Source organism: Hordeum vulgare, chromosome 2H (genome assembly GCF_904849725.1).
Source record: "Hordeum vulgare subsp. vulgare chromosome 2H, MorexV3_pseudomolecules_assembly, whole genome shotgun sequence".
In the NCBI taxonomy this organism is placed as follows: domain Eukaryota; kingdom Viridiplantae; phylum Streptophyta; class Magnoliopsida; order Poales; family Poaceae; genus Hordeum; species Hordeum vulgare.
In genome coordinates this window covers 9,450,518-9,473,266 of record NC_058519.1, presented here as the reverse complement: position 1 = coordinate 9,473,266, position 22,749 = coordinate 9,450,518, and the positions used below count along the sequence as shown (strand labels likewise).

Sequence of the window (22,749 nt, the reverse complement as noted above, 5' to 3'; positions counted from 1 at the left end):
TAAGGACAGGTTAGGTTAGCTCAGATGGTGGGACATGCTGAGCGCAACACGGGGAGATATCCCGAAAGTGTTGGATCTGGTTCCACCATCATTGGAAAAGGCAGGCGTTTCAAAAAAATACCAGGAGACCACTACAAAAAAAAGGTAAAAGCACAGCCGGGCGGAAGGATGGAGCGAGCCTATTCCAAACAATAGAGCTCAACATTTCCAAATTAGAGTATTTACTTCATTGACAGTAGAATGCTCCATTTTCATATTTATATGTATATATATAATACAACCGACCAAATCCAGAAGAATAATACACATCCAAGGAAATTAGCATACTTCTTTGAACCAATGGGCAAAACCTGTTGTCCCTTTTTGGGCATAAATGCAAAGTTATGTGAAAGGTTTGGCTAGAGCTAATTGGTCGTTCTTGGTGTATGCGGAATTCAAACATTAGGGCTTTATTTACATAGTCGATACATACAGGGTTTCTTGGACAAGTTTTGTCAATGGGGTAAGACGAGATCCTACGGTTCACTTTTGTATCTTTAGCATTCCACTTCACTCCACAAGGGGAATCATGGATGAAGCAAATCAAGACAAACCGGGCGTACTCCTTCCCAACCTTCTGAACACAAAGCTTCTCTTATGATTTTCGCTACTTTATTTAGTTTAGGGATGGATATCTTAGAGAGTCTAAGCCCGTAGTACCCTCTGAGGTTGGTGAAGGGAAGTGAAACGTAAGCGAGGTTTCGAAGAAACGATACAAAATATACATTTTTCTCTCTCGTCTCTATATTCTTCGAAATGTTCACAAGTTTCTCAGGGGTTCTGTTCCAGCCAATCCTAAGTGCTTTGATAGCGTGCCAGCCGAGCGACTAGCTTTCAGGTAATATGCATTTCCTATCCTAAGGTCAGCAAGTAGGTAAGCAGAAAGATTTCCCAAGGTAGCAAACAAGTCCAATTCCGGGCGAAATGGGGTTCTCTTTTATTTGCCAAGTCACGCAGGATAGTCAAGTAAGAAAATAGACCATAAGCCATCCTTTATCTTTTTTTTCTAAGAAAGGAACAATAAATAGCTCATAGTTTCCTTGCAACTGCCCTAAGAGTTGTTCTTCTATCATCAGTGAGAGTTTACTTTGCTGTCGATGCAGGCAATAATAGATAGATTTCTGTACATAGTTGGGCCCAGGCTAAGAAATAAATAATAAATGGATTCCTCCCCCTTTAGCATATGCTTATGTAGCACTCCTATTTGGAATAAGCTTATGGGCAAATACTAGAATATGCTTTTCTCCATTCGGAGATTTATATTCTTTCTCTTTATTTTGGAAAATAAGTTTTTAAGCAAGTGAGCAAGCCATACCATTCATCCTCCACCTCCTCGTCCATGAAGTCCGTTGACTTTCTTTTTCCGGTAAAGGCAGCATATGCCCTAAGAGCCTATTTTTCCACATCAAGAGGAAAGGAATCAGTCCCACACACAACCCCAAAAGAATAAACTGGATGGACTCCTATTCGCGCGCCTATGGACCGATGGTTCCCAACCAGTAATTAGTGCCCCCCCTATGGACCACTCCTATGTAACTCCAACAGAAAAGGGAGAAAGAATATAAATGGAATATTATGGGCTTGCTCACCCTAAGCAACCGAAGGAAACTCGTATAGAAATACAGGTTTTGCTTCCGCATAAGAAAGGTCGCTACAAAGCTGGCTCACAACAGTTCTCTCCTCTAGAGTGTAAAATCATGGATGGAGCTTGATGCAACAGCCACTAGATTCCTACCTTTAGTGCTTGCCAATGGATGGTCCTTCTTTCCCTTCCGATACAGAAAAATGATTTATTGGCCTTCTCACTAGTGGTCCCAATCCTTGACTCCAGTATGTATTTCATATCAGGTGCCCTACTCCTTTTTATAGATAGATGTGTTTGGAGACTGATAACGCTTGTGATCTCTTTCTTTTTCTATTGGTTAAGGAATGCTAATAATGAAATAACTGATAGAGCTGCTAATGGATTTCATGTCCCTCTTGATCTCCATTCTCATTGGACGTTTTGACTTAGTAGCTATGTGATTTTTCAGTTTGATCCGCGTACTTTATTTCTTCTTTCACTACTTCCTTTCGTCTCTCTTCTTCGGGCCCTGTATTGGGAACCATTCTTTTCCCGTTTCCCATTAGAATAGCATTCCTTCCATTCTGCCAACCAACCATATCTCTTATCCCTAGCTCGGCTCTTTTAGAACCAATTTCCATCTTTCCACTGACAGCTGTGAAGAGCTCCCCTTCACTAGGTATGGTTGTTTTTGGTTCATAATGGTGGTCTAGGAGAACCCAAAACTAGAGCACACACGGGATATGCATTTTTTTTCTATGGTTTCTGATTGTTGCAACTACCTGTCTCTTTTTTTTTTACTTTATCAGATATTTCATAAAACGAACTCTCTATGGATCCCCACCATAGAAGGGCAACAAGAGCTAATGGACTCGGTTAGGGGAACAAATGATAACGACTCGTCTGGTTCGAACTGACATTATTTATATACTCAGACCTATATTCCATGAAGGAGTCGCGAAACTTCTGTTAGGTTCTTATCTGAGATTCTGTCTATACGGAGCATATGTTGGTTTAGAATTGCTCGGGAATTCATTGATAGTGACTTTTTAAGTTCTAGGTTTTCTAGTCTACTCCTCTTTTTTCTCGATCGAGCCGCTTTCGCTCATTCTACTCGTCCAGCCCTCTTCACGAACTTGTACAATCAATGCCACAAAGATAGCAAACTCGATTATCGAATATATAAGGAAAGGGGCGACGGTTTGGCACCAGATATCCGGGGGTGTGGAAAGAGCAGCTGTGAAAAGCGGAAAAACCATCAAAAAACGACGATTGCTCGTGAAGGTTTCCACAGAAAGACCCCTTGGTTCTGGCAAACAGATCACAATTACAGGTACCTGGGAGCATACCGACGGAATGAACAAAATACGAACAGTTAACATAATATAGTCATAGATCTTAGGTTGTAACTTGATCATGAGCGAATTTGTTGATGTTGCACCCACGAAGTATGGAAAGTGCCAAACATTGGGAACTACCCGGGGAGGAGTTAGGAGCAGGAACAAGGAGAAGCGAGAACCACTTAAATGGAGGATTCTATTGTATTTCTGCCTTTGTTCCCCATAGCAACTAGGGATCGAAAAGCACCAAATTTGATGACTTATTAAGGGAAAGACGAAGTAAGAGCATGCTATTGAAGACGTTGCAACATATGTCGGGGGGGGGGGGGCCTCCGTTGATTGTGTACAAACAAAATACGAGTCCAAAGGTAGGGTAATAAAGGGTTTAGCTAATGGAGAAATTGACTCTTCCGGGAACCAGTAACGCGTAAACCATGTCAAACCAAGACCGATCAATATCCGAACGGAACGGATTCAAACTTCTCCTAGAAAAGTTTCCGGTGCGAAATTCAAAAAAATGAGTAATTCAAAGGAAAAATGAAATTGAGGCATGCGCCGGACTGAAGAGACTGATTCCTTTCTCCGAGACCTTTTCTTTGTTTGCGTCAGAGAATCCCGCACCCTGTTTGCAATCAATGCAAATTAGCATTGCTCAAGACCCCGAGAAGGCCCTGATAGAAGTGGGACCGTCTCTTATGAGCTTTGAAGTCCCTTTTCCATTTCCGTAATTCCTTTGTGACAAAATCCCCTGCTAATCCCCCAGCACGCAGTTGTCCAACCTGGGTTTTTAGATAGTGGTTGATTGCCCTGGATTCGTAACTACTACCCTCGCCCCCCAATATCTTTTTATTACGATTCGCTCATTTTGAAGGTTCGTTCTGCTTTTGGTCTTCAAGAAATTCAGAATATTTCTGAATTCCCGTTTTTGCGCTGGGTCAAGCGTGTCCCCCTCCAGAAAATCCGTAATGGGATCGTCCTGAGCAGGCGGGGCGTCCTGAGCAGGTGGGGGTCCAGAATCAATTCCAAAGTCCAGTGCCAACTTCATGATCAAAATCAACTATCGCCTTCTCGGGACTCGACCTAGAACTTCTTTCACTTTAATATGCCTCGTCAGTGAGAAAGCATCTAATCGAAGAGCAGCACTAAAGAAGCACGCTAGACTTCCTACTTTTTGGGTTTTTAAGGTGACCGATGCCTTTCAAAAGTGTGCTTTGGGCCCATCCTTAGTACTTGACGTAGAATGGAGCTAGTTATCCATTTTCAAAAGCGGATTCGGTGGTTCAAGAAGTAGAATTATGCATAGATTGCCGAAAGAAAGACGAATAAAGACGAATGGAAAGGCCTGTGGACATGACCAAAACAAGGGCTAGTAGCACTTTTCTCAGGAATTGCCCCTGCAGACGGAGGACAAAGGGTTTTCATCTCGCGAAGAATCAGCAGTTGTGTTGTATATTGACTAAGCTAAATACCATTTTCACTACTTTTGGCCACAGGCGAGATAGAGTTTTTTCTTGAAATTGAGTTCGGACCAATTACTCATAGAAAATGACTACAAAGCAAGGCGAAAGCATGGAGAATTCAATACTGACAAGAAGGTATTAGTTAGTGGGTGCAAACGAGCTTTTCCAACATAGCTAGCATGTGATTGCGATGAAATACTTTTGGGCGGGGCATTACCGATACTAAGATGAAATTCGAAATGAGAAAGGTCTTCGAGCCTCATGCTTTCCTGTTTTATTTGGTTGGGAAATGGCTCTTTCCTGATCTCTTTTTGAAATAATTCTATCTCTGTTTGCTAAGTATGTCAATTTCTCCTTAGTAACAAGGCCAAAACTGGGTTTTACAAGTTTTGACTCATTTTTGACCCGTTTGGATCATCCCGATCGTGGCGCCGTGGAGTCTTATCTTTGTCTAGCTCCGATCTCTGGAAGCGATTAAACTTCTTCTGCGGGTTATTCTTCTACTGCTTATTGCCGGACCCTTGTTTCCTCTTATACGGATTGGGAAAGTATTTCTATTATATGTATATTCTTAAATACATGACACCTTAGGCGCACACTTTATTCGGAGAGTGGGGCACGATGCTCTAAAAGAACTTATTAAAAAAAACATAGCGGTAACGACTGTTTTAGAAAGCACCTCTTCCTTTCCTGAAACTCAAACAACCTACTAGGATACTAAAAGGCTAATCCAGACGAAGAAGATAGCGAGAAAACGACTCCTCAAGCCGAAGTAAGGGCGGGACCATCTTCTTTTCTGACCGTTTGGAGCTGCTCACAAGGCCTAAACCTTCCTGTAATCCCTGGAGCTTCGTCAGAGACTTTTCCTTCCCCACAGGCCAGAGCTCAATTTACCTTCGCCACAGCTCTAAAATAAGGAGAATGAGCTCAAGATAAAAGGGCTCGCACTCAATTGATCTGGGTCCACACTTCCTGTATCTGGTTTCGGCTTTATTTTGACTCCTTGTAGGGGCTCATGACAGTCCTGTAGGGGATCCAAAGGCTTTCGAGCAGTAGCGGTAGCGGTGTGGGAGAGTTGGTTATTCAATTGATCCTCTGATGTTGGCCCTTCTGCATCATCCAGCAAGTCTCGGAAGTCTGAGCTATTAAGGTGCGGTTGACGGATAAGAGGCCTTCGATATGTTAAGGGAGAGAGGAGAGAGTCATTCCAGAGTTGGGTGGGAATCGCTGATAGAAATTTGGATTTTCCCTCAGGTACGATAGCGTCTGAACTAAAGAAAGGGAATATGGAAAGTGAATGTGGTAAAGGATACCAAGAGTAGGTTCCCTGAATGATTTTAGGCGTCTTTTCTTTGAACAAATAAATCTATAAATAAAATTAGATGGATCTTCCACCTATGCTATGAGAATCTTATCATCACTGGCGAGTGGTATCGTATCACCGTCTTCGTCCTGAAAACATCTGCAGAGCTAAGCCAGTGTAGGCTTTGACACTACTTATATTCGCTACAAGTATTACACTCGCTTCGCTACACTCTTCTCTTATGCTTCGCGCTTCGCATAGGCTAAGTAAGCCGCTCATCCCTGGCGAATCCTACCCACATAGGAATGCGGAACCATCGGGGAAAGGCAAAACATATTCAATCCCAGGAGAGAAGTCACTGGTTCGATAGGACCAGGGAGAGGACCCTGATCACCTTGCCAACGAATTCAAGGAAAATCATCCTACAATGGACCGTAGGGACTGAGAACGAAGAAGACATAAAAATAAGGTTAGGGGGGATAAAAAGAAAACCTCCTCCCATTCAAAGTCGTCTTCAAGTACCTTTTTGATTCTTTACCGAGTATGGATGGATCAACTATAGGTTCGAGTTTAGCCAAGATACGTACACGGCTAAGTGTATGAAAATCCAAGAGAGAATCATAAAATCTAAAAGCTAGGAAGGAGAAGACCGGGTGATTGAATATAACTTGCTAACAGATCCTACTCTTCCTTAAGCGCTAGTTCTATTCACGATGGTTCAGTTTCGAGAGCAGCTAAAGTAGTTACCTAATAAGATAGATGAATATTCCACGATCTACGATTATAAAAATCTTCTTATAGAAGTCTAGTTCTTTCTTCTTTTAGAAAAGGAAGTCTTGCTCTCCTTTCTTGCCGCTACTTGCGTTGCGAGCCAATCTTCAAACTGTTACGGAGAAGTCGTTTACTGATTAGCTGCTTGAACGTGGAAATATTTCGGCATATCTGCTCTTAGGTTAGTACGAGAACTCGACTCTACTCGTGCTATAGTCGAGGATGTACTTATACTACCCTAAAGAGGGATCAATTAATGGGGTGCATTTTTCTTAGGGCAATTCTAGGCAAGACCTTGAATCACAGGTTTGTTCCTGGCAACCCAGCATTCTTTATCTTGGCATAGATTGGTGTGATGGGACGGATGCCGTGAAAAAGATTTTTTCTTTTACCGGAATCAACAGGTGTGAACCCATCTAGGATGAGTCAAACATAGGGGGAAGGGCCTCCTGGCAATATCCGGCATACTAGTAATCGATTATTTGGCCTTTTGTGATCGAACAACCTATGAACAGTTGTAGCCTACATAACCTACCTACCCAGACCAAGGGAAGAAGGTATCAGATCACTGTAGTTCTAGACCCCTTTTTTCAAATAAAGGAAGTGACAACGTTTGCCCGAAGAGGTTGAATCAATAGTAAGAAGATACCACCCAGGCACAGAATCCGAAATAACAATCAGGAATAGGACTAGGAGAATGAGGTCTAATTTACGGAGTCAAGCTGTAATTGGGCTTAGTGCTCCGATTGCGCCTTAGGACTAGGACTGATAGGTAAATGCCCCTTACTCAACCAATGAAGGCGGGTAGGGCTTTTCTTTCTTTTGTTTAGGATTGGCAAGAGGATGGCTGCCTCGGCTTCAAAGCTGTTAGAGAATGCGCTCTTATCACTACAGGGACGCGAGAGAAATTCCTCGAAGGTAGTATTAAAGGGATGGGGAATTACCGATGTTAGCGACGAAGGGATTGTTTGCAAGAGAAGGTTGCCCTGTTAAGATACGAACAGGGGGCATGCCATGCATAATAGTAAAAAAAGGGCAGAGAAGAGGATTGAGGGACAGAAGGAGCTGGAGGCCAACAAGGAATAGAAGAAGCTGTTCCACTCGTAGCTCTTTTTTTTAAAGCTTAACTCACATTTCGGGAGCGGATGCTGCTCGAGCTAAAGATATGCCCCCAACTCTTGAACATCTCTCACTTGCCTTGGCCGATAGCTTAGATGACCGACCGTTAGGCATGGTTACCAATGATTTCACAGTATATATCTTGTTTGGTGAGCCAACCGGCTTCACCCGAGGATGAAGGTAGTAGAACAAAGAGGAGCCGCATCTTTTCCTGGACGGAGAGGAATCAAGGTCCATCTCATTAAGGTCGAACATTTAGTCTCGTTCCCGATAACAATAGGGAACATCTGGTCTTGTTTGGTTTTTCTTTCAAGGATTTTGTCTTTCTTGCAATTCTGCAAACTTTGAATGCATCATTTCCTCCATTTCTCGGAACTTATCGCGGAATCTAGGCCCACTAGGACTCGGCGGGATTTCTGGTAAATCAAGCTCTCTCAGGGGTGGCAGCCAGCCCCCACTACTCGATGTTATCACTCTGCAGGATTCGACAATGGATTTGTCTTCCTCAGTCTCTTCGAACTTTTCCAATCCTGCTATTTTCCCCCAGTCTTCTTGAGTAATATGATCCCTGAGGGTCAATCCTTTCCCTCCCCCCTTTGCCCTTTCAAATGAAAAAGAACTACCAATGCAAAGAAATGAAATGAAATGAACAATTGCTACTTCTTTATTAAATTACACCGAAAAGAAAGTCTGTAAAAAACAAGAGCCAACCTAAAACTTAACTACCCCTTGCCCTCCCACTGAACCCTTCTTTCTATCCAAAAAAAGGAAGTGCGCACCAAAAAAAAAGAATCCAGAAAAAACTCCGCAACTTACGCTCTCATTGCAGCGGCACCTGTTAAAGTGGCGGCAAGAAAGAAAAGACCAGAAAGAAGGTTTTTTAATACCTCTGACGAACCGAACCAAGCAGTCTGATCATCCTTGCCCGTCCCCCTCTTCTGTCAACCGTTGAAAGAGCATAGCCCAGGAATGAACCATATCGATCCAAGGTTGCAAGGAAAGAAGAAAGGTAAACCAGACCATAGGAATCTTCTGATGAAGTCAATGAGAGAGGACGGTTAGGTTCTTTGTTGCCTCATTTTCTTAGCTTATAGAATTACACGGTTTATCATGATAGACATTCCAATCAATGGTTGGACGATCAATACCATCGAACTATTCCATTCCACTGCTGAATGACGGAAACGGAAGCTTTTTCTTACTGATGGACTGATCCTGGGAGTTCAGACTGACGGTTAGATGGTTGTTCGCTTGTGTGCTTATTTTCCTTCCCCACTCAAAAACAAGTGTTATAGAATGTTCTTCAATTCAAATAGGTATGATCCCGTCCATCCTTCCAGAGCTAGGCACCTGCTTCAGAATGAGAATCTTCGACAGAGATCGTTCCTTCAGTTTAGCAATCAATTAGATCCATACTAACTTAGCTTGAAGCATGGCTTGCCGTTTCGAGGCTCGATGCTACTCTTGGGAACATTATTGATACATCGACTTTCAAGCATCTCGTAGTTGAGCGGTACTGCCATCAACAGTACCAAGATGGAAAGGGACTGCTGAACATGGATAGAACGAGAGTCGAACTCGCATGTCTCTCTTTTCCTGTTAGTTAATAAAGAAAGCCGATATAAACAGCTCCATATTAGCGAATTGCCTCTGACTACTCTTCCCAGGCTGGTCAAACTATAGGGTTCCCATTCACTTAGTAAACTTATTGGACAGACGGGTCAACCACTTGACCGAGGAGAGTAAGGTTCGTCACCACAGTCCCGATAGAAGGTCGACTTTAAAAACAAACCGAAGACAAAGCAACGAATGAAAGGAAGGACGGCTCGCTTCGCTTTACAACCAGGGCGGGTCTCGCTGCCGGATCAATGCGCAGGATGCACGATCTACAAACAACAATAGAGAGAGCCAACCAAGAACGAAAGAACCTGGAAACAAACCCACGAGCGAATACCAAACAGAGTAAGAAGGAGGAAGGGCCGAAGGCGGCTTACTAAGCGAGAAGGCTCCAAGCAATAACGCATTAGAAGGGAGCTTGCTACTTTGCAACCTAAGCGGTATAGCTAAGCTTACTCATCAACGGCCGATAGATAGAGTTGCACTTGTTGCTAATGGAGAAAGATTGGAGTGAAGTTTAGTATGCTTTCTAAGATCAGAGGAGGAAAAGAATGAAGGTGTGGGCGGGAAGGAGGAGGCAAGGCCCCCTCAATGTGTATTCGACTACTCATTACGGAACCACCGATTGATCCGATTAGACTTCCCGCGGGGTAGCGCGGGGAACTTGCTGAATCAACTCCTTGGAATCGGAGGCCTGACTGAGGGTCAATCCTATGGTAACCTCAACCTAGGAATGCCTGTTTCACTTCCTTGACAGAGCCAACTGAGATGCTCTGTCTTGATGTTGACCTAACATGGATTGATTCTAAATTATGAATCAAAAATCCTGATCTCGCAAAGGATCCGCAATAGCTGTGTGTACTCGAGGACTCTTAGGGAAAGAAAATCACGTTTCTCTCTCAGAAGTTAGACCGGCTATGGGTGGGTTGGTTATATACTGCGCCTTCCTTCTTCAAACCTTTTGGTATGTATTGCCCCCTAACTATAGATCAGATCCACCGGACCAGAAACTCAATTCCGCACTGCTGCTGAGTCGTCGGACTTATCCATCTCAGGGATTCGTGGAATTTCCGTTTTTGAATTGCGTTGGGGGAAATCTACCAAAGCTAGGCAGATAGATAGACTCCTTTCCCGCTGCTAAGGGAGAGCAAGAACTAAATCAAATGATTGTTTTTTTTCACCAGCGCCCTTTTTTGCGGGTACTAAGAGTCCTCTCACTACCAACCAACAGACATCATCATCTGGCTGGGTCTTGCCGGTATCAACAACGAGAAAGAAGAACCAAATGGAAATAGCAACTAACTATGGCTCTTGGCCCAGACAACGTCCTGGGCGTAGGGGAGATCAAAACAAGAAGTCACGCCTAGACGACGACGCCCGTCCTGGGTTGCAGTAAGTAGATCGAGAGGTCGTTCCGCCCCTTGTCCCCGAAGATGGGTAATATGTTCTCATACAATGTTGCTCCAACTTTTTTCTAGAGGGCCTAGCTGGCGAGCGATCCCAGTCCGCGGCAGAGAACAAGACAGCAAGCGAGCGTACCTTTGTTCACTTCTTTTCCACCAAGCACAGAAGTTTAAGGAGAACTGTAGGTCGGTGGCTACCTAAGGAAACTCCGATTTGATCCGCCCCCCCGGCTGGGACGCATCTACCTCATCCCGATCACAAGGAGAGGTTCACCATGATGGGGGGTCAGGTACTTTAATTCTTTGCGTTCCGGAAAGAATGAAATGCATAGGGGACCATCCTTTTTTTTGTGGCATGCTCTCTGTTTTACGGATTCACAGGGGGCCGAGGGCCAACCTTAGTTGATTGACAATGACAAAGGCTTGCGAAACAAAGTAGCGCCTTTGAACTGGAATCTTAATTAACTATCAGTGGTGCGAAGCAGCTTAGCCCCGGGGAGCTAAAGGTTATACCTTTGTAAGCGAACTGTGGTTCTTCTATGTAGGGTATTCCTCCTTTACTCTCTTAATTAACGTCGAGCTAAGTGACTTTGTGTAGCATAGTAGAATGAAGGCTACGTACGCACTGACACTCTCTTATCCCTAAGCCTCTTCGCTAACTCGCTCGCCTACAAAAATGAGTAGGCGAGGCTAGGCAAACTCAGCGCTGACTTTGAATGTACTGTAGTAGACTTTCTAGCCTTTTATTTTAGAACCCTTTCTCATGTTCTTTCATCCATCAAGTAGGCGAACCGTCAGGTCCTTAGTAGCGTTGACAAAGAAGAAGAGCCGGTGAAAAAAAAGCTAGAATTTCCAATAGTGAGACCAGCTTGACAAGCTACCTTTCCTCTTGATATGAGGTGCGAAGAGAAACATCTCTTTTTTATGACTTCCACTTCTCGATCCCGGCCCGGGAAAGTGACCGACCCCTTGATGAATGAATGAAAGGGTTTCTGAGCCCTAGCCCTGTAAGCCCACACCTGTGTAGAGTAGATCGTTCAACACCTGCGGCACAAACCCATTTTTGACCAATTGGTCTGTATATCATAGGCGACTGAACGGCCGCCCCCCGTCTTACTAGACCAACCTACTATAATTATTCCATAAACACCTAGCGAAGATATGGCAAACAAATAAAGTGGCCCTATGTTCGGATCTGACAATACCATACCATAATCAAAAGGTACAACGACCCAAGCGACCAGACTTAACATAAATGTAGCCACTGGAGCCATTCTAAAAAGGGAGAAATTAGCACTACTTGGTGAAATAGGTTCTTTTAGAATAAATTTCAAACCATCTGCTAGAGGTTGTAACAATCCGAACGATCCCACCACATCAGGACCCTTTCGACGTTGCACAAAAGCCATTACTTTACGTTCGGGTAGCACTAAAAAGGCTACTCCTAGTAGAAGTGGTAGAATTAAACAAAGTATTTCCACTGGAACAGCTATGTATGTTTTCGATTTTCTATTCACTCATGATCGGGCCTGACCTGGTCGACCCGATCAAACTATTTCACTTATGATCTGGCCTGGTTGACCCAATCATGATATTGAAGGATGGGACCTTTTATCGAAAAACTCCGGATCCCGAGAAGTTTTGAAGATGGTTCTCCTGTTACGTTACTTCGAATGGAATCCTCACTTGACTAAGCATAAGCGAAAACGTGGCTGAGAGTAAGCAATCCCCTTTCCTAGTGGTTGAGTCATGATCAGAAATATTGCGAAAGAAAGTGAAATGTCCTATCGTCGTCCCAATTTGGGTAATCCACGATGTCTCCATTTTATGTATCCATCTTGACTCGTTTTCGGTGTATCGATAGTTCGTTGTATTACACTTTGAACTAACCTAGAGGCCGTGCTTAGGCGAAAATCGATATCAGTGAAGTAATCCCGGAACTCTAGAAATCGTGAAAAATTTATTCCATTTTGTTAAATATCGCGAATATAGTGGAAAAAACTCTAGAACATTCCTTTGAATGGAATTGTTCATTGGGTTTGACTTGTTGTTCGACAAAATAGAAAGCTGTCTCTCGTATGTTATTGTAAGGTGATTCATTCATAATATTTCTTATGTGCGGTTTCAAGATGCTAAAAAAGTAGATTTGGTAATCGGCTTTTGAGCTCCATTATGTGGACTTCATCAATTTGTGAATTATGGACTTGGCGGTAGTGGTCAATACTAACTGCACCGTCTAAATGCTCCGTGACCAAGTTTGCGTACTCGTCAGGGTTGAGTTGAGGGGGCAGCCCGTGCGCTAATTGGGCTTCGAGGTGGCTATACGCGAAAAAAGCTCGCTTTCTACTCAGGCCTGTTCTGTCCTAAACTGTTCCAGAATGTTATTTGTTTCATAGGAAGATTCCAAAAGCACATTGATGCCGAAAGAATCTTCGGAACCGGTGGAGAGGCTATTCTGATTGAAGGCTAGACAAATAACATGACTGAGGTATGTAAATAAAACCTGTGAAATAGCTATATAATATGACCTAAATATAGAAGAATACCAAAGATAATGGATTGCAAAATAAGCTTTTTAGCTTTCTTTTTCTTTTGTGCGCGCTTTTCGCCTGCCTTCCCGACCGCGGATAGGCTACGGGGCTTTGCACTTCGGCCCCATTGTGTGAATACCACATCAAGGTGACAGGATTCGAACCTATGGCCCTCTGTACCCAAAACAGATGCACTGACCAGACTGCGCTACACCTCGTCTCCCCCTCAGAACATATGGATCTACCCGATCCATAAAGAAAAGAACCACCGCTTTTAGGAAATTTTTACAATTCTCTTTCACTTGCATTTTCTTTCGTGAAGGCTCGCTCTCGTTCTTCTTACATCTTGCCCTTTTTTCTTTCAAATTGTATCTGTGGCTACTGCTGTTTTGCCAGTCTGTCTGTCCCCAATAATGAACTCTCGCTGATGGCGCCCTATAGGGATCATCGAATCGATAGCAATTCTAAATGTTTGAAGGGGTTCATATACAGAACGCCTGGAAATTCTACCCAGAGCGGGAGATTCAATTAAGCGAGATTCCGAAGCTACAATTTCGCCTCTCCCATCAATAGGTTTAGCCAGAGCATTTATAACACGACCCAAGTTATATACGCTCACGGGTATCTGAGCAATTCTTCCTGTTGCTTTTACAAAACTTCCCTCTTGATGCTAAACCATAGCTCTAACTGAGTCAAATTCCACAATTTCTAAGAACGATATGCTTTTTTTCATTTTCCACTGTGAAAGCTTCTCTCAATCCCTCCCTAGTCCTTTCTTTCCTGGGCACAGGCTTACCTGGTTGACCGCCCACATTCATTCATTGTTCGTTCTGTTGTGGAATCGAACCACAGAGCTAGCGCAATTGGGATTTAGAGTCCCATGCGTGAAACTAAAGAGGATTTTCAGTCCTCTGCTCTACCAGCCAGAACCTAGAAGGACACTTCACACCCGATTTGACACAGCTAGACTGGAAACACTGCTTGTCAAGAGCACAGACCCCAGTATAGAATACTTTTTTGAGTATGTTGGTAAGGTCCGGTCATCCGCTTCTGTGCTTGCACTTCTGCGTAACTAGGGGTGCAAGTCCAGTACAGCGTACTTTCATAATTGAATCAAAAGCGTCGATACATGAAAAATCTCTATATACGATATTTATGACACAGAATGTTGTTCTTTCAACATGATTCCTCAACAATTTTTTCATTGTAACGGACTCTCCGTTCTCTCCGTTCCACTTTGGTTTTCGATTAATAATTACCATGATGAATTTCTCTTACTGCTTGGTTCCGCATTGGATTTTGGAAACTTCTGTTTAGAAAGTGGTGTCACGACCGTGGGGATCAAATGGATGGTTCAGGAAAGTCTAGTGAAGCGGCACGGTCTAATCATATAGATGACCATAGTGGTATGGTTCCATAGAAAACTACTGGAGGCCATTACCGCCACCGAAATGGTTTCCATGCTCCGTTGGATGATTTGACGATATCGCAGTATCAAGCTAGAACGGTTTCAATTTGTAGGATGGGAAAGAAACCTCATCCTTTGGTGCACACTAACCGATGAAGCTCAACCCTCTCTCGAACTGAGCTATTTCCGCTTTTTCTAACAAAAAGTTCGAGTAGTTCAGTGAAAAAACGGTCAAGCTTTCTTCCATCCTTCCTAGCTCCTCGAGCTTGCACCCGCTCGACGCCTTTTTCATTGTTCGTTCTGAGGTGGATTTGAACCACTCTCTCTGTTTGGATTTCGAGTCCAAAAGGCCCGGCGAAAGAGGATTTTCAGTCCTATGCCGGCTCCCAGCCAGAACCAATATTTCTCTGTTATATTCTGTTTTTTCTTTGTCAGCTAGCACAATTTGGATTTCGAGTCCAATGCGCTAACGCTTTCTTTAGTTTTATTGCTCTTTCTCCGGGCTTTGACCATGTCTCCCGAACAATTTCAGTACATATGGCGCAAGACGATTCCACATATATATCGAGGTCGGAATGGGATCGGGTGTTTTCACGTCTCACCGTAGTGCCCGGTTTGTCTTGATTGGTGATTGATAAACAAGAAGGAAAATGGAAAAGTAGAAAATCTACATGTTTATACCGTTGAGGTCCTTAGTTTAGTGAAGTAGGCGAGGGCATTTCCATCGCGAAGGATTCAATCCAGCCACAGGTTCCCCTACGGCTACCTTGTTACGACTTCACCCCAGTCGAAGACCCCACCGTGGTATGCGCCAATAAGACCACCAAAGGCCTTTGTGGCACTAGTGATACACAGAAGTCATGGGTGATCATTGGTCCGATGCTTCGGGCGAAACCAATTCCCAGGGTGTGACGGGCGGTGTGTACAGGGCCCGGGTACATATTCACTGCGACATGCTGATTCGCGATTACTAGCGATTTCAACTTCATGTTCCCGAGTTGCAGAGAACAATCCGAACTGAGGCAATCTTTCCGGATTCGCTCCGCCTTACAGCCTTGCTTCCCATTGTCATTGCCATTGTAGCACGTGTGTGGCCTAGTCCATAAGGGCCATGCGGACTCGACGTCATCCCCACCTTCCTCCAGTATCTCACTGGCAGTCCCTCGTGAGTGCGGCACGCACCTTTTTCTTTGTTTCGGAGCGGGGCGCGTACTATTACCACTACGTACCACACCACCGGGTGGCTGGCCTTCATGCCGAGTCTTCCTCCGCCGCCAACTCGACATCGTCGTAACCAATTTCAACCAAACCTCCATGCTCACTGGTACTTTGACGTCACTATAGGTAGGTCTCCGTGGGTCTTGGGCAAGACGACTTCGGTTCACACGTGAAAGTGCTTTGAAAGGCACCGGCTCCCAATGGTGAAATTCTTGCTGAAAGCACAGCTACGTGCTGGCACTCAATCAAGTAGTGGCGCTGGCACGTCACTCGGCTCCTCGGCTCACAACGGTGGCAATTTCTCCTTAGGCGCATGTCTCAGCAACACAAAACGAGGGTTTCGCTAATTATAGGACTTGACCAAACATCTCACGACACAAGCTGACGACAGCCATGCAGCACCTGTATGAAAGTCAGTACCATCCTATTATGGACAGGTTTTGTTGTTCATATGTCAAGGGCTGGTAAGGTTTTGCGCGTTGTATCGAATTAAACCACATGCTCCACCGCTTGTGCAGGCCCCCGTCAATTCCTTTGAGTTTCGGTCTTGCTACCGTACTCCCCAGGCGGAGTGTTTCACGCGTTAGCTGGGCCCCTGATCCGCGTAGACCAAGGGCGAACACACATCGTTTACGGCATGGACTACCGGGGTATCTAATCCTGTTCACTCCCCATGCTTTCGCACCCCAGCGTCGTTAGGGACCCAGAGAGTTGCCTTCGCTTTTGGCGTTCCTTCATAGATCTACGGATTTCACCCCTACACACGAAATTCCACTCTCCTCTGTCTCACTCAAGTGAATTGGTTTCGAGAGCATTCCGCCACTTTTTGGCGACTTTCATTTTCAACCCGATTCACCGCCTACGTGCCCTTTATGTTGGAAATATGCCCTAGAGGCAATAATAAATTAGTTATTATTGTATTTCTTTGTTCATGATAATTGTTTATTATCCATGCTATAATTGTATTGATTGGAAACACAATGCATGTGTGGATACATAGACAAAACACTGTCCCTAGTAAGCCTCTAGTTGACTAGCTCGTTGATCAAAGATGGTCAAGGCTTCCTGACCATAGGCAAGTGTTGTCACTTGATAACGGGATCACATCATTAGGAGAATCATGTGATGGACTAGACCCAAACTAATAGACGTAGCATGTTGATCGTGTCATTTTGTTGCTACTGTTTTCTGCATGTCAAGTATTTGTTCCTATGACCATGAGATCATATAACTCACTGGCACCGGAGGAATGCTTTGTGTGTATCAAACATCGCAACGTAACTGGGTGAATATAAAGATGCTCTACAGGTATCTCCGAAGGTGTTCGTTGAGTTAGTATGGATCGAGACTGGGATTTGTCACTCCGTGTGACGGAGAGGTATCTCGGGGCCCACTCGGTAATACAACATCACACACAAGCCTTGCAAGCAAAGTGACTTAGTGTAAGTTTCGGGATCTTGTATTACGGAACGAGTAAAGAGACTTGCCGGTAAACGAGATTGAAATAGGTATGCGGATACTGACGATCGAATCTCGGGCAAGTAACATACCGAAGGACAAAGGGAATGACATGCGGGATTATATGAATCCTTGGCACCGAGGTTCAAACGATAAGATCTTCGTAGAATATGTAGGATCCAATATGGGCATCCAGGTCCCGCTATTGGATATTGACCGAGGAGTCACTCGGGTCATGTCTACATAGTTCTCGAACCCGCAAGGTCTGCACACTTAAGGTTCGACGTTGTTTTATGCGTATTTGAGTTATATGGTTGGTTACCGAATGTTGTTCGGAGTCCCGGATGAGATCATGGACGTCACGAGGGTTTTCGAAATGGTCCAGAAACGAAGATTGATATATAGGATGACCTCATTTGATTACCGGAACGTTTTCGGAGTTACCGGGAATGCACCGGGAATGACGAATGGGTTCCGGGTGTTCACCGGGGGGGGGGAAAGGGGGGGGGGCAACCCACCCAGGGGAAGCCCATAGGCCTTGGGTGTGGTGCACCAGCCCTTAGTGGGCTGGTGGGACAGCCCAAGAAGGCCCTATGCGCCATAGGAAGAAAATCAAAGAGAAAAAAAGAGGAGGTGGGAAAAAGGGGAAGGACTCCTCCTTCCAAACCTAGTTGGATTCGGTTTGGAAGGGTTGGACTCCCCCCCCCTTGGCTCGGCCGAACCCCTTGGGGGTCCTTGGACCCCAAGGAAACGTTCCCCCTCTTCCCCCTATATATACGGAGGTTTTAGGGCTGATTTGAGACAATTTTGCCACGGCAGCCCGACCACATATCTCCACGGTTTTACCTCTACATCGCGTTTCTGCGGAGCTTGGGCGGAGCCCTGCCGATATCAGATCATCACCAACCTCCGGAGCGCCGTCACGCTGCCGGAGAACTCATCTACCTCTCCGTCTCTCTTGCTGGATCAAGAAGGCCGAGATCATCGTCGAGCTGTACGTGTGCTGAACGCGGAGGTGCCGTTTGTTTGGCACTAGATCGTGGGACTGATCGCCGGACGGTTCGCGGGGCGGCTCGAGGGACGTGAGGACGTTCCACTACATCAACCGCGTTCACTAACGCTTCTGCTGTGCGATCTACAAGGGTACGTAGATCGAATATCCCCTCTCGTAGGTGGACATCACCATGATAGGTCTTCGTGCGCGTAGGAAATTTTTTGTTTCCCATGTGACGTTCCCCAACAGTGGCATCATGAGCTAGGTTCATGCGTAGATGTCTTCTCGAGTAGAACACAAAAAGTTTTGTGGGCGGTGATGTGCGTTTTGCTGCCCTCCTTAGTCTTTTCTTGATTCCGCGGTATTGTTGGATTGAAGCAGCTTGGACCGACATTACTCGTACGCTTACGAGAGACTGGTTTCATCGCTACGAGTAACCCCGTTGCTCAAAGATGACTGGCAAGTGTGAGTTTCTCCAACTTTAGTTGAATCGGATTTGACCGAGGAGGTCCTTGTATAAGGTTAAATAGCAATTCATATATCTCCGTTGTGGTGTTTGCGTAAGTAAGATGCGATCCTACTAGATACCCATGGTCACCACATAAAACATGCAACAACAAAATTAGAGGACGTCTAACTTGTTTTTGCAGGGTATGCTTGTGATGTGATATGGCCAACGATGTGATGTGATATATTGGATGTATGAGATGATCATGTTGTAATAGATAATATCGACTTGCACGTCGATGGTACGGCAACCGGCAAGAGCCATAGGGTTGTCTTTAAACTAACGTTTGTGCTTGCAGATGCGTTTACTATTTTGCTAGGATGTAGCTTTAGTAGTAATGGCATGAGTAGCACGACAACCCCGATGGCGACACGTTGATGGAGATCATGGTGTGGCGCCGGTGACAAGAAGATCGTGCCGGTGCTTTGGTGATGGAGATCAAGGAGCACGTGATGATGGCCATATCATGTCACTTATGAATTGCATGTGATGTTAATCCTTTTATGCACCTTATTTTGCTTAGAACGACGGTAGCATTATGAGGTGATCTCTCACTAAAATTTCAAGATGAAATTGTGTTCTCCCCGACTGTGCACCGTTGCTACAGTTCGTCGTTTCGAGACACCACGTGATGATCGGGTGTGATAGACTCAACGTTCACATACAACGGGTGCAAAACAGTTGCACATGCGGAACACTCGGGTTAAGCTTGACGAGCCTAGCATGTGCAGACATGGCCTCGGAACACATGAGACCGAAAGGTCGAGCATGAATCGTATAGTTGATATGATTAGCATAGAGATGCTTACCACTGAAACTATTCTCGACTCACGTGATGATCGGACTTGAGATAGTGGATTTGGATCATGTACCACTCAAATGACTAGAGAGATGTACTTTTTGAGTGGGAGTTCTTAAGTAATATGATTAATTGAGCTAATTGTCATGAACATAGTCTAATGATCTTTGCGAATTACGATGTAGCTTGCGCTATAGCTCTACTGTTTTTATATGTTCCTAGAGAAAATTTAGTTGAAAGTTGATAGTAGCAAACTTTGCAGACTGAGTCTGTAAAACCGAGGATTGTCCTCATTGCTGCATAGAAGGCTTATGTCCTTAATGCACCACTCGGTGTACTGCACCTCGAGCGTCGACTGTAGATGCTGTGAACATCCGACATACACGTTTCTGGTGACTACACGATAGTTCGGTGCAAAATACTTAATGGCTTAGAAGCAAGGCGCCGAAGACTTTTTGAAACGTCACGGAACATAAGTGATGTTCTAAAGAGATGAAATTGTGATTTCATGCTTGTGCCCTTGTTAGGAGGTACGAGACCTCCAACAAGATTCTTTGTCCACAAAGTAAAGGAGAAAAGCTCAATCGTTGAGCGTGTGCTCAGATTGTCTGAGTACGACAATCGCTTGAATCAAGTGGGAGCTAATCTTCCAGATGAGATAGTGATGGTTCTCCAAAAGTCACTGCCACCAAGCTTTGAGAGCTTCGTGATGAACTATAACATATCAAGGATAGATACAATGATCCTTGAGCGATTCGCGATGTTTGACACTACGAAAGTAGAAATCAAGAAGGAGCATCTATAGTTGATGGTTTGTAAAACCACTAAGTTTCAAGAAAGGCAAGGGTTAGAAGGGATACTTCGTGAAACGGCAAAACAGTTGCTGCACTAATGAAGAGACCCAAGATTAAACCCAAACCTGAGACTAAGTGCTTCTGTAATGAGGGGAACATTCACTGAGGCGGAGCAACTCTAGATACTTGGTAGATAAGAAGGCTGGCAAAAGTCGAAAGAAGTATATTTGATATACATTATGTGTACTTTGCTAGTACTCCTAGTAGCATGAGGGTATTGGATAGCGGTTCGGTTGCTAAGTGATTAGTAACACGAAATGATAGCTACGGCATAAACGGAGACTAGCTAAAGGCGAGGTGATGATACGTGTTGGAAGTGTTTCCAAGATTGATATGATCAAAACATCGCACGCTCCCCCTACCATCGGGATTGGTGTTAAACCTAAATAATTGTTATTTGGTGCTTGCGTTAAGCATGAACATGATTGGATCGTGTTTATTGCAATACGATTATTCATTTAAAGAGAATAATGGTTACTCTATTTGCTTGAATAATCACCTTCAATGGTTTATTGAATCTCGATCGTAGTGTTACACATGTTCATGATATTGGTGCCAAAAGATACGAGGTGATGATGATAGTACCACTTACTTGTGGCACTGCCGCTTGAGTCATGTTGGTATAAATTGCATGAAGAGGCTCCATGCCGATGGATCTTTATACTCACTTGATTTTGAATCACTAGTGACATGCAAATCATACCACATGAACAAGGCCTTGTTTTCATTGAGATGAAACAAGATAGTAATTTGTTGGAAGTGATACATTTTGATGTATGCAGTCCAATGGGTGCTGAGGCACGCAGTGGATATCATTATGTTCTTACTTCAATGACGATTTGAGCAGATACAAGAGTATTTACTTAATGAATCACAAGTCTGAAATATTGAAAAGTTCAATTCTGTTTCGGAGTGAAGTTCATCGTAACAAGAGGATAAACTGTCTACGATATGATCATAGAAATGAATATCTGAGTTACGAGTTTTGGTACGCAATTAAGACAATGTGGAAATTGTTTCGCAGTTCATGCCACCTGGAACATCATAGTGTGATGTGTGTCTGAACGTCATAGCCACGCACTATTTGGTATGGTGCATGCTATGATGTCTCTTATCGAATTACCACTATCGTTTATGGGTTATGCATTAGAGACAACCGCATTCACTTTAAATAGGGCACCGCGTATTTCCGTTGAGATGACACAATATAGACTGAGGTTTAGAGAAATCTAAACTGTCGTTTCTTGAAAGTTTGGGGCTTCGACACTGATGTGAAAAAGTTTCAGTCTGATAAGCTCGAACCCAAAGCGGATAAATGCATCTTCATAGGATATCCAAAACTGTTGGGTACATCTCCTATCTCAGATCCGAAAGCAAAGTATTTGTTTCTAGAAACGGATCCTTTCTCGAGGAAAGGTTTCTCTCGAAAGAATTGAGTGGGACGGTGGTAGAACTTGATGAGGTTATTGAACCATCACTTCGACCAGTGTGTAGCAGGGCGCAGGAAGTTGTTCCTGTGGCGCCTACACCAATTGAAGTGAAAGCTGATGATGGTGATCATCGAGCATCGGATCAAGTTACTACAAGCCTCGTAGGTTGACAAGGTCGCGTACTACTGCAGAGTGGTACGGTAACCCTATCTTGGAGGTCATGTTGTTGAGCAACAGTGAACCTACGAGTTATGGAGAAAGCAATGGTGGGCCCGGATTCCGACAAATGGCTGGAAGCCATGAAATCCGAGAGAGGATCCATGTATGAAAACAAAGTGTAGACTTTGGAAGAACTACTTGATGGTCATAGGACTGTTGAGTAAAGATGGATCTTTAAAAGGAAGACATACGATGATGGTGATAAGTCACTATTTAGAAAAGCTCGACTTGTCGCAAAGATGTTTCCGACAAGATCAAACAGCTGACTATGATGAGACTTTCTCACTCGTAGCGATGCTAAAAGTCTGTTACAATTATGTTAGTAGTTGCTGCATTATTTATGAAATATTGCACATAGGATGTCAAAACATTGTTTCCTCGACGGTTTCCTTGAGCAAACATTGTATGTGATACAACCAGGAGGTTTTGTCGATCCTAAAGATACTAGCAAGTATGCAAGCTCCAGTGATCCTTCAATGGACTGGTGCAAGCATCTCGGAGTTGGAATATACACTTTGATGAGATGATCAAAGATTTTGGGTTTGTACAAGGTTTATGAGAAACTTGTATTTCCAAAGAAGTGAGTGGGAGCACTATAGAATTTCTGATAAGTATATGTGGTTGACATATTGTGGATCAGAAGTAATGTAGAATTTCTGTAAAGCATACAAGGTTGTTTGATAGGAGTTTTTCAAAGGAATACCTGGATTGCGC

The 22,749-nt window shown here is 44.1% G+C and overlaps 1 protein-coding gene, 1 non-coding gene and 1 pseudogene across 2 annotated transcripts; all 3 read right to left on the bottom strand.

The window, feature by feature from the left end:
• Positions 1-1,955: 1,955 nt before the first annotated feature.
• Positions 1,956-3,524, bottom strand: LOC123429119 (annotated as a pseudogene).
• An 8,129-nt stretch (positions 3,525-11,653) lies between these two features.
• Positions 11,654-13,969, bottom strand: LOC123424872 (NADH-ubiquinone oxidoreductase chain 1-like). The gene is made up of 2 exons (XM_045108564.1): positions 13,944-13,969; positions 11,654-12,125 (listed from the first exon to the last, which is right to left on the bottom strand). The coding sequence occupies exons 1-2, from the start codon at positions 13,967-13,969 to the stop codon at positions 11,654-11,656; spliced, it is 498 nt and encodes a 165-aa protein (XP_044964499.1).
• TRNAP-UGG lies at positions 13,291-13,365 on the bottom strand. Its single transcript has one exon. It is a non-coding gene; the product is annotated as a tRNA-Pro (tRNA).
• Positions 13,970-22,749: the final 8,780 nt, after the last annotated feature.